At 27.7% G+C, this 13,490-nt stretch overlaps 1 protein-coding gene across 2 annotated transcripts; it reads left to right on the top strand.

Moving 5' to 3' along the window:
* The first annotated feature begins 1,005 nt into the window (after positions 1-1,005).
* LOC134829364 (G1/S-specific cyclin-E-like) lies at positions 1,006-11,317 on the top strand. Of its 2 annotated transcripts, XM_063842415.1 has the most exons (7): positions 1,006-1,156; positions 1,998-2,072; positions 2,139-2,229; positions 8,673-9,585; positions 9,652-9,823; positions 10,461-10,686; positions 10,746-11,317. In XM_063842415.1, exons 2-7 carry the CDS (start codon positions 2,059-2,061, stop codon positions 10,917-10,919), a joined length of 1,590 nt encoding a protein of 529 aa, XP_063698485.1. In that variant the 5' UTR covers positions 1,006-1,156; positions 1,998-2,058; the 3' UTR covers positions 10,920-11,317. The 2 variants fall into 2 exon arrangements, with proteins under 2 accessions (XP_063698485.1, XP_063698484.1); XM_063842414.1 differs by having other exon boundaries at positions 8,673-9,823.
* The last annotated feature ends 2,173 nt before the right edge of the window (positions 11,318-13,490 follow it).

Raw genomic sequence — 13,490 nt, forward strand, 5'->3', positions numbered from 1 at the left:
TTCATGAAATTTTACCTAAATTGTTGATTTTTGTCCAATTTTTTGTTCGTAAGTTGAAATTTTTACTCATTTTCATAATTTTATTCCAAAATCTTTTAAATTTTAATAAAGTCTTTAAAAGAAGACTCAACATATCAAATTTCATAAGCTAAAATGTGAATTTTTGAGCCGAATTTAATCAAAATTTCTTAATTTTGAGAATTTGAGAATTGAATTAGAGAATTTTTGAATTTTTTTGAAATTTAATTTTTTCGCTAATTCGCCTAATTACAATTTATTAAAAAAATCAAATTTTTTAGGATTTAAATTTCATCTGAAGGGTTTTTCATTTGAAAATGTTCTTTTAAAGATTTTAAAAGAATTTTTTTCAGGATTTTTTTTTTAAATTTTAAAATTAAAAAAAAAATATATTTTAGGGCAATGTTTAAGGCTCAAAATTTAAAATTTGTGTTAAAAATTACCAATTTTTCTTGTCGAAAATAAATCATAAAAAAGTAAATTTTTGACAAAAATTCAAGCAAAAATTATCAAAATCGTAAAAAGGAGAATCAATTCTCAGGCGACTTTTATTTTCGAAGGCATCGGGATCCTCGAGCATCATCTGCATCGAATAATCGAGCTTTCTATTGAAATTTAGATGAAAATTCAGGTGACCAAAATTCTTATTTTTTCTCGCGATTAAAAATCCCGCCGTTACGAGCTTTCGATTTCGATCCTCGAGCTGAAAATTAGTTCCAATTCATGCCGCATTTCCGTTTTGATGGCGCAATTCCGGATATGAACCTCCGGAAGTCGTGATCTACTGCAACGCCATTCCCAAACAGCGACGAGAATCGAAACTACGTTCCACTTTCCATTCCATTTTCCATTTTGACAGCTGTACGCGGTTTCGGTGTGTTGGTTACGGTACGCCATACGTCCGTAGATGCCGTAAAATGTTACCCCAATTTTGCCGTCATTGATTCGTGCTCATTCACAGCGAAATCGTCGTCGGTGTGTGTTCTCGTTCTAAAATTGTCCAAAATTAAAGCTAAAAAAACCACCAAAATTCGTGTAAAAAATTGGCAAAAACTTATTTCAAGTGTCTTCGCACCTGGAAATCGCTCAAAAGTGAAAAACGTGAGAAATACCCGAGTCGTTCATGTAAAAACTGAAGGTAAACAACGCAAAGTGACCCAAAGTGAAGCGATTTTAAAGTGGAATTTTAATGGAGGGATGAAATGTTTGGGGATGTTTCCGGCAAAAATGTCTCAAAAAACTCCGGATTAATGCAAAAAGTTGTAAAAATTTAGTGAAAAATATTGCTTTGCCTCCAAAATCGGGCGTCAAAAGTGAATTAACCTCAGAAATCCGGCGCTGCGGACAAAATCCACTCGGAAGGGTGTCACATCTTCCGTGTTTCGGAGCCCAAACTGCGTCTTTTCTGAATGAAATCGCCCGAAAATCCGACGATTTTTGCAAGTTTGAACATTTTGCCGCACAAAACGCCAAAAACCCGGGAATATTTTTCCATTGTTTTGATTTTCGACGGCGCAAGATGATGTCAATTGTCAATTTTTTGCGGGTTAAATTATAATATTTTGGCGGGACTAACCACATTTTCTCGTGTCACTATTTCGTCGATTTTGGCATGAAATACGCGTGAAAAATTGCCCAAATTGCCGTGAAAAACAAGAAAAAATCCCCAAAAATCCGAGAAACGTGCGGAAAAGGTGAAAAATCCACGGGAAAGTCGCGAAATTTGACGCGAAATACCCGAAACCGTAATCGTGGTAAAAATACTTTTTTGCCAGGTCTCCATTTTTTTCGTAAATGGTGACGAACAACTTTTTTTCGCTTCAAGTGTTGTGAAAATAAAACTAATTTCGGGCACTTTCGGAGTCATTGTCGCCCATTAAAACGCCACAAAATCGCTGCGCAGCCCAAAAGTTCCGCAAAATCCACGGAAATTCATGTAAAAAGCGAAAAACCATTAAAAGTCATTAAAATTCTTGCAGCTAAAAAATTTGTGCAGCCAAAAGGCCTCCGTCGTCCTCCCAGAAGCGACTTCCAACCAGAATGGACAAACAAAGGTGAGTTTCGGGAGCGGCGCAATTCAGTGACGCAGCAAATAATTTCCAAAAAAATTTCTCTTCCAGGAAACCTTTGGAGAAACTTTGTGTCGGACAACTCGCCAAATCGCAGAGCAGGAAGAGGAAACACGATCGCATCACAGATTCAGATGACACGGTAAAGAATTTCGCAATTTTCTAGCAATTTAAATCCCTTTTTTGGAAATATTTAAAAAAAAAAAAAGAATAATAATCCAAGTCACACACATACAAATGCAACTTTGGAGTATATAAGAACAAACACACGAAAAAAAAACAGGGAAACGACCCTTCTTCATGTGCGGTGTTGTTGTTGCATTTGTTGGATTAAATGGCCAACATCTGCACACAAATACACGTACAGTGGAAAAAATTCCTTTGCACACACACACGAATTAATTTTTGGTAAACAACTTTTTTTTTATTGTGAAAATATTTTCTACTAGTTTCTTGTTGGAACAGATTTTTCGTTATGCAACGGAATTTTTTTAATGATTTGATGAAAATTTTCATTAATTTGATGAATTTCAGGTATTTGAAGGACTAAAATTTTAAAGGGCTTTGGAATCTAATTTTTTAAAAAAAAATTTTGATTAAATTTTAGTCGTGTCATGTTAAAAAATTGCACTTCAAGAGCTAGATATGGATTAAAAAGCATAATTTTCAACCCAAAAATTGATTCTTTGGGATTTAAATTGCAATTTTGCTCTGTGAAAGATTTTTTAAAACATGAAAAATTTAATTTAAATTAATTTTTAATTTTTTTATAATTTTAAAAATATTTTTAGCTCAAAAATTGACAAAGAACACTTAAAGAGTGTCAAGAAGCCGAAATTTTGTTCCTAAAGTCATTTAAAAAGTACTTAAAAGTTAAAAAAAATTAACATTTTTGAAATTTTTGACTTAACTTTGTTCTGTTTAAGAAAAATTAAGTACTGAAATTGGTAAAATTTATATTTTTTAAATGTTTTAAGAAGTTTTAATACAAAAAATTACTTCTATACTGCCAAAAGATGAAAAATTTGTTACAGAATACATTTTAAAGGAAATTTAAATGCCTTTGAAGTTCATATTTCTTAGATTTTTAACTCAATTTGGTCTTTTAAAAGATTTTTGATGAACTAAGATTTTAATTTATGGATCAAATTTTAATTATTTAATAATTTTCAAAGACGTTTTTGCAAAAAATTTAATTTTTGAATGCCAAAAGTAAAAAAAATTGTTCTAAAAATCATTTAAAAACTTTAAAATCGAACATCAAAGCAAATATTTCCACGAAATCCATCATTAAGAAACATCAAAAATCCTGAAGAAGCCGAAATCCGATCGAAATTCAATTTATCAAACGCATTTCATCACTTCTAGACCACGAAAATCAATCAAAACTTCGATTGAATATTCTTCCAAACAAAAATCCATTAAAAATATTCAATTTAAACTCCATTCAAAGCAGAATTTCTTGCAATAGTTGTACAAAAAAACGTTAAACTTCATTAAATATCCTGTTTAAATCACTTCAGATGCATCTATTTGAGCATTGACAATAGTGTCCATATCCTTTTTACAAATATGTATTGATTTGTTTGTGTGTGAAGGTACATTTTTCGGTCCTTTTCACAACACCGCTCTCACACTCTAAAAATCCGGTACCTGCTCAAATTTCTATTGAAAAATGATTTTTTTAAACATTTTTTTTTCATGCAATTTTAAAAAGCATAAAAAAAATTAAAATTGAATTCAACAAGTGTTGACATGAATTTCGTGGAAAAATGGATGCGCGCGTCGATTTTCACGCGCCAACTATTATTTACATTTATTATTTTTATTTATTTCTATTCCATATGGATTTCATTCCCATAGTCTCTATATATGTACAACATTGTAGCGCGAAATTTATTCTGTTCTTGTTTTTATATAATGTTATGTTATGTTACTTACTTGGTTCGCTGTGTGTAAAGTTATGTTACTTACGTGTATAGTGGATTAAATAAGTGAATACACAATTTAAATGTACTGCACACGGCATGGCACGATTTTACCGCCAAATTTTCTTCCCTCTGCAATGGTATTTAATTTTGTTTTTTTTTCGTAGTAGAACTCTTGCTGCTCGATTATATCAACAATGAGGAAGAATTACGGGCACAAAAGGGAATTATATCTAATAATTCTCCGGACCCCTATGTAAAGTACATGATAAACATCAACTACTTGCATGTGGATATATGGAACTTTATCGGCGATACACCTTTATGTAATTCACTCGCATAACATTTCATGACATGGCATTGTTGATGATTTTGTCGTGCTTCAGGTTTTCTGACAAGGCGCGATTTGGTTGATGGATTTTTTGTACCGAAAAAGAGTCACAAGGCCCGAATTTCTGGTTTTCGCTTGAAGAATTTTTTGCAAGAGACTCTAAAATAATGGGAGTCAACGCTAATCAATGGCAAATTAACTGGCAATCAGGCTTAAGGCTATTGGATCTTTTTCAACCATTTTTAGGCCTAATTTAAAGAATTTTGTTCTACAGAATGCTCGACTGTGACTGACGCCAATGAAAAGACAAGAATTGAAATTTTCAAGATCTTCAGAAATGAAAAGTGTTGAAAGAAAGTTTAAGGAACCTCTGAACATTACTATAACTATAATGATTACCATGGTTGGAGTATAAAAGGAAGTTGAAACATTTAATAGTTATTCAGTTAATAAAATATATTTCATACAAAAATATCGAGGAAAAAATCTGATGATTTTTCCTGCTGGCGATCTTCAAAAAAAAAGGCGGGAAACTTAAATAATCGAAAATAGGATGATTTTTGAACTATTCGAAAGTCAGTTACTCTGATATTGATAGCGATAAATGCTTAAAATAGCAAGCAATAGTTAGAAAAAAAAAATTTGCCTCAAAAGTTTTTCTTAGAAAAACGAGGATCATTAAGAATATTAAGAAAAGTGATCAAATTCTAATGAATTTTACATGAAAAATAAAAATTTCATTCAAAAATGAGACAAATTATAAATTTTTTCTCTTAACTTTAAAAAAATAGAGATTTTTGATAGAAAAATTAAAATAACTCTCTTAAAAATTAATGAAAGTCTCACTTTTTCTAAAATTTCATGGATTTACGTGTCTTTATGCTCGTTCAAAAACATAAATTTGTCTCGTCATTTACTCAAGATAACAAAATGTGTCAAAAAGTTACTCTTGTGACCTTTACAACTACATTCATTAAACATAAATTCAAATGTTTATTCATTCCTTATAATTTTTTGCTGAACTTTTCTTAATAAAAATCTCAAAATTCAGTTCAAAATCAAAATTTCACCACGCAATTGTTTTTAATGCAAATCATTGCAATTATTTGCACTTTTATGTCAATATTTTATGCTAAACTTATCTCATGACCTACAAAAAAGTTTCTCATGAATTTCAAAAAGTGTTTATGTGATAAATGTTTAATGCATTTTTTGTCCTGCATTTTGAGTCCATTTAAATCGTCGTCACTTACTTTTCACCAGAAAGATCAAAAGATATCGACGACGACACAAAAAAGGCGCCTATTTTCGCTTCTACTGCTCGCGCGCATTATTTATTTACATTTACCACACACACAAATATGCTTCTTCATTGTTTTGTTTTCTTCGCTCGTACATGACTTTTTTTGTGTGCGTGTTTTGTTTGCGCACCAGAATTTTTTTTCCTTTTAATTTTTTTTTCTCGTTTGCATAAGAAGACGACATATGACGAAGGATACAATCCAGTAATTTTATTTGAATTTTTCGAAGGTGAATAATAATTTTCAAGAAGACACGATATTAAGGAACCGTAAAAGGGGGATGATTATTACCTTGACTCGATGTCATTTCATGCCTGACGAACTTTTTTCATTAATATTCAATAGAAAAAAAATATTTTCGTAACGACCGATCAAGAAGGACTCGATCCCTAAAATTCCCAAGAACGAAAATTCACACAAAATTTCTTAATTGGGGCGAATTCCTTTCTTTTTTTTTGTGAGACCAATAAATAAATTTCTCATCATGATTTCATTGAGGGGATCGATTTCTGCTTCTTGTGTCTATTAATTGTGGCAATAAAGAAAGATTGTTTCCTAGAAGTTGATTTCATTCAAAAAAATAGAAGAAAAAAAGTTTCACATGTGAGACACATAATAGAACAAAAGGAAGAACGTTAGTTAGTCAGTAAATAAGAAACAGACAGAGAAATATTGCACTTTTCTTGTAACTTTTGTTACATACTGATATGACATGCAATTTATGTATGTTAGTGTGCGAAGTAAAAATACATAATAACGGACAAATTGTCCCTTTTTCTTACTTAACACAGATTTTTTGTGGCATTCCATTGTGCCAAGTACATGTTTTTTCTATGTGTTTCTTCTCCTTTATTCTATTTTAAGTGAGTGAGTAATTATTAAGTGGATAAAAACATGTACTTGCATAACTGGAAGACTAGTTATTTATCATATGCGAGATAAATATTTGCAATTAAATTGTCTATTGTTGTGAGGAGATGACGAGGAATTGATTGGATATCAGCTGCGATGTCACATGATGTGATTTTTATATAAAAAAATATTTTAAAGGACAAAAATTTCAATTTTTTAGATTTTCTTGAAAATTGAGATTTTTTATGCTGAAAATTCTCTAAAAATTTATAAATTTCTTAATGTTCATTAAAAAATCTTTTAGTATTGAATGAATTTATATGTTTATATTTAAAATTTATTTATTTTTATTTTTTAAATGTTTTAAATCAGTAATGATCAAATTTTAAGACTTAGCCTTGGTGATTTTTTATAAAAATTTATAAAGTTTTTGATATTATTCTGTAAATTTTAAATAATTTTATTAAAAATTTCTCGTAAAAGACTAAATTGAAGAACTTAAAATTTTTTTTTACTAAAATCTAACTCCAAAATTTTTAGATTTTTTTGGTCTCTTTGACACATTGACCTTTTATTAATTTTAAAATTAATTAAAAATGTGAATTTCTTGATTTTTGATGAGAATAGATTCCAAATTTTAACCATTTTTATGATATTTTTATATAATTTCGGTCGGAATCTTTTATTTAGAGCAAAATATTAATGTAAAAATTAAAAAATAATATTTTTTTTCAAAAAATTTTTATTTTTTATAATTTCACCAAATTTCGCATAAAATTAAATTTAAAGTTTTGACTGACTGATTATTTTTTTTTAATATTTCATTTATGATATTTTTCATATTTTTTTGTATTTTTGAATAATTTTATTGAAAATTTCTCATTACTGATTACTAAACTTAAGGTTTAAAAAAAATTTTGACCAAAAAGTTTCAATTTTTTTTTAAATTTTAGAAATTTTTTGGGTTTTTTGACACATTGACAAATTAAAAGGACTTTAAAATTTATTAAAAAGTTTAAATATTTTGATGAGAATTAATGAGTTTTTAAAATTTTTAAATTAATTTCTTTCAGAGTTCTTCATTTTTAAGCCAATTTTTTTTATAAATGAATTCGATTTTTAAAATCTTTAATTATTTTATAGTTTTGGAAAAATTTTATATTGAAAAAAATAATATTGAAAATTTATTAAAAAATTAAAATGTTATCGGAATTGAAGTGAAAATTGAAAAAAATATTTTATTTTAATTAAAAATACTTAATTAGAGTAAAAAAAAAATAATTTTAGGCATTTCAAGGGCAAAATTACCCAAATTCCTTATAATAAATTATTTCAAGCCCCGATATTACGTCAAATCCATCAAAACCATCACAGTTGATATTTCCCTCCATTCGCGATGCCTCACATTCTGCCTATTATTTCATTAAAACGAAGAATGTAAATGACAAATAATGTGAAGAGAGAGAGATGAAAAACCTAATTGAATTAATCGACCTTGATATGTGTGTCTGCTGCGTTGTCTACCATTTTCGGAGTAAAAACATTTCTGCATGTCTCTTTGCAGTTTTTCTTTTTATTGCTCTGTAATTAATAAATTAAACATCGATCCTGATCGAAATGTTGATAGACAGGTTCTTCCTGACTCTTGCAAGTGTTTAAATGCGCGGTAATTTGCTGCGTGATTTGATTCTTTATTAGAGTCGATGTGTGGCATTTTTTTTTTTTGCTCAAACGGTTTTTGTCCTTTTACGTGAAGAGAATTGAAGGAAAAATGGACTTTAATTTCCAAATAAAATAAAATAACTTTTTTAAAATAATTTAAATTTAAGTTAAATTAAATTATAAATTTAAAATCAAGTAAATTTTTATTTTGTTTTAAAAATTTATATTTTAATTAATCAAAATTTTTTATTAATTTTATTAAATTTTTAATGAAAATTATTATTTATTTTTTTTTTTAATTTTTAATTTATTTTTTTAATAATTTTAATTAAAATTTATTTTAAATAATTAAATTAAATTTAAATTAAATTAAAAATTTAAATAAAATTTAAAAAAAATTAATTTAATTTTTTTAATTATTTTTTTTTGTAATTTTAATTTATTTTTTTTCAATTTAAAATTTTTTAAAAATTCAAATTACCTAATTTTTATTTTTTTTTTTTTTTTTCAGGATTACGAACGTCCATTGAAGAAAAGTTCAAAATTGTCATCGCCCTCGCCAGAAAGATGCGTGAAAGAAGCTGCTGCTCCGTTATCTGGCTCCCGTCTCGCTGCCACGGAGCACAATTTGACGTCACCCATTGAATATCACTCGCAATCGAGCTCCGTAATTTCGCTTTCCGATACTAGTCCTCCCACGTCGTCCGTGTTCAACTACAGCCCGAGCACGGATGACGCCTCAAAAGACAGCTGGCACGCCGTCAAGGGCAACGAAACGCCCCAAAGTGTCGCCAGCAGTTGTTCCAACGACAGCACCAGTCTCAGCAGCGCCAACGTTACACTAATCGAAGCCAAAATCTGTAAATATAATATGCCGTGTTCCGTGACGCCGAATGCGGAACAGCGTCTTTGCACCTTGCCACGTCTCAATTTCGCCGAAGCCGACGAAGTGTGGAAACTGATGTGTCGACAGGACGACAAAGGGTCCTTGGATCGCGATGCGAGCATGTTGCAACGACACAAAGGCATCCAGCCACGAATGCGCGCCATTTTACTCGATTGGCTGATCGAAGTTTGCGAAGTTTACAAGTTGCGACGCGAAACGTATTACCTCGCTGTCGACTATCTCGATCGGTACTTAACGAATGTGTCACAAGCCGTTCTGAAAAATCACCTGCAACTCATCGGCATCTCGTGTCTCTTCATTGCCGCGAAAGTCGAGGAAATTTATCCGCCCAAGCTGAACGAATTCGCGTACGTGACAGATGGCGCGTGTGCCGAAGACGACATTTTGCGACAAGAGCTGCTCATTTTGAGCACGCTACAGTGGAAAATTTGTCCCGTTACGGTTGTCGGTTGGCTAAGTTTGTACATGCAAATTAATGTGACGACAAATTTGCAAAATCCCGACGCACCGAACGCAGGTTTGTCCACTTCTTGCAAGAAAAGTGCCCAAAAGCAAACTAAATTGCGTCGCAAATCAATTGCAGACCAAGTACTCCACGAAAATCGACAGGCAGAAGCATTCGTTTTTCCGCAATTCAGTGGCATGGAATATACGCAAGTGATGCAACTCGTCGATTTGTGCAGCTTAGACGTGGAAATGGCCGTTTTTCCGTATTCCGTGGTAGCTGCTGCTGCAATTAGTCACATTTTTGATCGGTAAGTAATGCAAAATTTATTTTTTTCATTAAAAATTTTCATTAAAGCAGTTTAATTTGTTAAAAAATTCAAAATTTTGATAAAAAATTCAAAATTTTGACGAAAATTATTAATTTTTTAAGTAATTTTAATATTTTTTTTACTAAAGTTTCAAAAAAAAAAAAATTAAATTTTAATAATTTTTTTTTAAATCATGAATTTTTCTGTGAATTATTGAATTATTTAAAAATTAAAATTAATTTAAAAAAATTATTTAAAAAATTTTTATAAAAAATTTATAATTTTTTAAATTTAAAAAAATTATAATTTAATTTTTAAAATTATTTTTTTAATTTTTTTTATTAAATTTTGTTCTAAAAAATTCGAGTTAAGACCACTTCATAATTTTTTTTATTTTTTTTCTTTAAAAAAAAATGTTATAAAATCAAAAATTTAGTCAAAATTTTTAAAATTTTCATAAAAAATTTATATTTTTGCCTTTTCTCAAAGTTTTTTAAGAACTTTTTAATTTTTTTTTTAATTCTTTGTATCGAAATTAATATTTTAAAACGGATTTTTTCCTCAAAAAAATATTTTTCACAGAAATACTGAACTTACTTTTCAAAAATTTCATTTAAAAAAATTTTTTTTCTTCCAGAACTACCGCAACTCGTCTCTCGGGCCTAAACTGGGACCAAATTCACGAATGTGCGCGATGGATGAAGCCCTTTTACGATGTGATCAACGAAGAATCCGGTCCAATTTTCCTGTTGGAACAAAACGAACAAATTAGTTCGCCCTCCGGACTGAAACACATTTGCCCAAATATCGTAACTGACGAGTCGCATACCATTCAGACACACCGAACTTCGCTCAAGATGTTTGTAAGTAAAAATATTTCCTGAAAAATGAAATTTTTATTAAAAAATAACAATTTTTACAGGACACTGCCATGGAATACCGCTTAAAACAAGAATCTGAACGGATTGCCAGTCAACCAGAGGAGTCGCCAGCTACGGCATTGGCGAAATCCGTCGGTCTCCTAACACCTCCTGCCTCAAATCGGAAGTCGCTCGGTGCGTGCGCATCATCGACATCGAAGACGACAAAAGTTTAACAAAAAAAAAAACTACTTAAACACGGATTTTTATTGAAAAAAATGCATTTTTAACAACCTCAGATTAGAAAAGTTCAAAAAACGGAGTGTTCTGTGATTGTTGTGTGAAAGCAAGTACGAGAGAGAGTGAGAAATGGTGTAAAAATAGCAACTTAATACTGCCAAAGAATGAAAAATTAATAAGAAAAAAAAATGATAACTTATGAATGCGCGACAATTAAACGTAAATTTAATGAAAAGTGCCAGTAAACTACAAAAAAATGTACCTTCACACATAAACATTTCATCAAATTAAGAAAAAAAAAATTTTTTTGTGATCGTTTCACCTCATCCTATGTTACAGATTTCATCATATGAAATGGTTACTTGAGAAAATATTTATCAAAAATATGATTTAAACTGATGTAAACTTTCTTTAACATTAAAATTAATTAAATTAATAATAAATCTTATCAAAAAAAAATACATATCATAAAATTAATAATTTAATAAAATGAGATGCACAAGAAAAATTAAACTAAATTTTGAGCTGTGTGCATTTCATTTTGTTTTTCCACAAAATATACATTCATCGTGTGTAAAAAAAATATATAAAAAAAATAATTTTCTATGAAAAGAAAATTATACAAAAATACGCTTATAAAATATTATCATTAAAAATAATTAATTAATAAATTTAATAAATCCTATACACTACTTAGAAATAAAAAAAAAAATAATATTAAAAAAAAATATTTTTTTTTAAGAAAAATTCTTTTTTAGGCATTGACTTTTTTTTTAATCGTTTTTACCTAAAAAAGATTCTTTCTCTAAAAAAAATAAACTAATAAAAAACTAAAGACTTGAAAAAAAAACAAAAAAAAAAATAATAAAATAAATAATTAAAATTCTGACTTTCTGCCTATTTTATGCAAATATACCTGATTTTGGGTCAGAATTCGACTGTTTTGTAAATATAAAAAAAAATAAAAATTATTTTTAAGGAAACTTTTTTTTTATAAAAAAAATATTTAATGAAATCTGTGCAAAACGCGTTGAAAAAGTTTTGAATCACAATTTATGAAATTTTTTATACATTTTAAGAAACCAATAATAAAAACAATAAATTAAAAAGTGTGATGAACAGCTAAATTAATAAAATCTAACTTTTGTTTAGATCGAGGTTTAGATGTACTATGATGATAAAAAAAAGCAACTCAAAATTCTAAAATTTGATCCTTAAAATGATTTTTTTTAGTTAATTTTACCTAATGTTAGAAAATATATATCATTAATATAGGTTGCTAGCTAATAAAAAATGGTAACTATTTATAACTTTAATTTTTATATAAATTTATTACTGACGATATTTTTATAAAAATATTAAACAACAAAAAAATGAAAGAAATAAAGTGAGAAAAATTGTCAATTTAACAAAAAAAAATGTTTTTTTCATTTTCAAAATAAAATAAAAAAATGATAAAAGTAAGTATGAATTTTACCTTTTGAACTTTAATAAATAATTTTAATCTTATTTTTTTCTCAAAAAAAAAAAAATAAAATAAATAAATAAATAAATAAAAATCGTTTCAAGTTAAATATTAAAAATAAAAAAATACTAAATATTAAAAAAAAATAATTATTCTTTAATTTTATAAATATCAAACAAGGTTTTCAGAGGGAAATAAATTTTATGATACTGATTTTAAAAAAATTAAGAAATCAAAAATTAAAAAACCAAGAAAAAAAAAATATTTTTGGTCTTTTTAAAATTTAAAAATATTTTGAATAAGTTTAAAAATAAATTAATTAAAATCAAAAATTTTTAAAAAAATTAAATACAATATTCAACAATTTTAAGTAAAAAGTTTTTACGTATTGAATAAACGTAAATTAACCTTTGAAAAATTTCATTTCCGGATCAAAAAAAAATTTGCAAAATTTCAAAATTTTTAAAAATTTTTTAAAAATTTTTTTAAAAAAATTTTGTTTAAATTTAAAAAAATTGGAAATACTCAAAAAAAATTTTAAACTTTGTAAAATCGACTTAACGTAAAACCAAAAATATAAAAAAAAAAAAAAATTTTTTTAATAAAAAAGTTTAATTTTTTAAATTAACTGTATAAATAAAAATTTTCAAAACCAAAAATTAAAACCCGGGGCACCTTCGCCATTCATTTTAAAAAAAATTTTTCATACAAAAACATAAAAAAATAAAAAAATTTGGCTGTAGCTTGAAGTCCGTTTAAGGACAAAAAAAATGGGTAAAAGTTAGGTATTTTTGAACTTTCCAAAAATATAAAAAATTTTCATTTTTTCGAGGAAAATAAATTTAAGCCATTTTGATTCGAAAACCCCGTACTGAAAATTAAATTTTGTGAATTAAAAAAATTATAAAAAAAAATTTCAAACAAAAAAAGTTGACTAACAGTTAATTAAAGTTAGGATTCCAAACAAAAATCAAATTTTTTTAAAATAATTTAATTAAAATGATTTTATCAATCGAAATTTGCATTAATTTAATTTTTAAATCACATTAAAAATTAATTTATTTCTTTTTAAAATTTATTTAAATATTAAAGTAAAAGTAAA

Source organism: Culicoides brevitarsis, chromosome 2 (genome assembly GCF_036172545.1).
Source record: "Culicoides brevitarsis isolate CSIRO-B50_1 chromosome 2, AGI_CSIRO_Cbre_v1, whole genome shotgun sequence".
NCBI lineage: Eukaryota > Metazoa > Arthropoda > Insecta > Diptera > Ceratopogonidae > Culicoides > Culicoides brevitarsis.

Coding starts and splice junctions, on each gene's coding strand:
- LOC134829364 (XM_063842414.1), top strand. Junction 2,230..8,672: donor TCACAGATTCAGATGACACG/GTAAAGAATTTC, acceptor TTTTTTTTTCAG/GATTACGAACGTCCATTGAA. Junction 9,824..10,460: donor ATTAGTCACATTTTTGATCG/GTAAGTAATGCA, acceptor TTTTTCTTCCAG/AACTACCGCAACTCGTCTCT.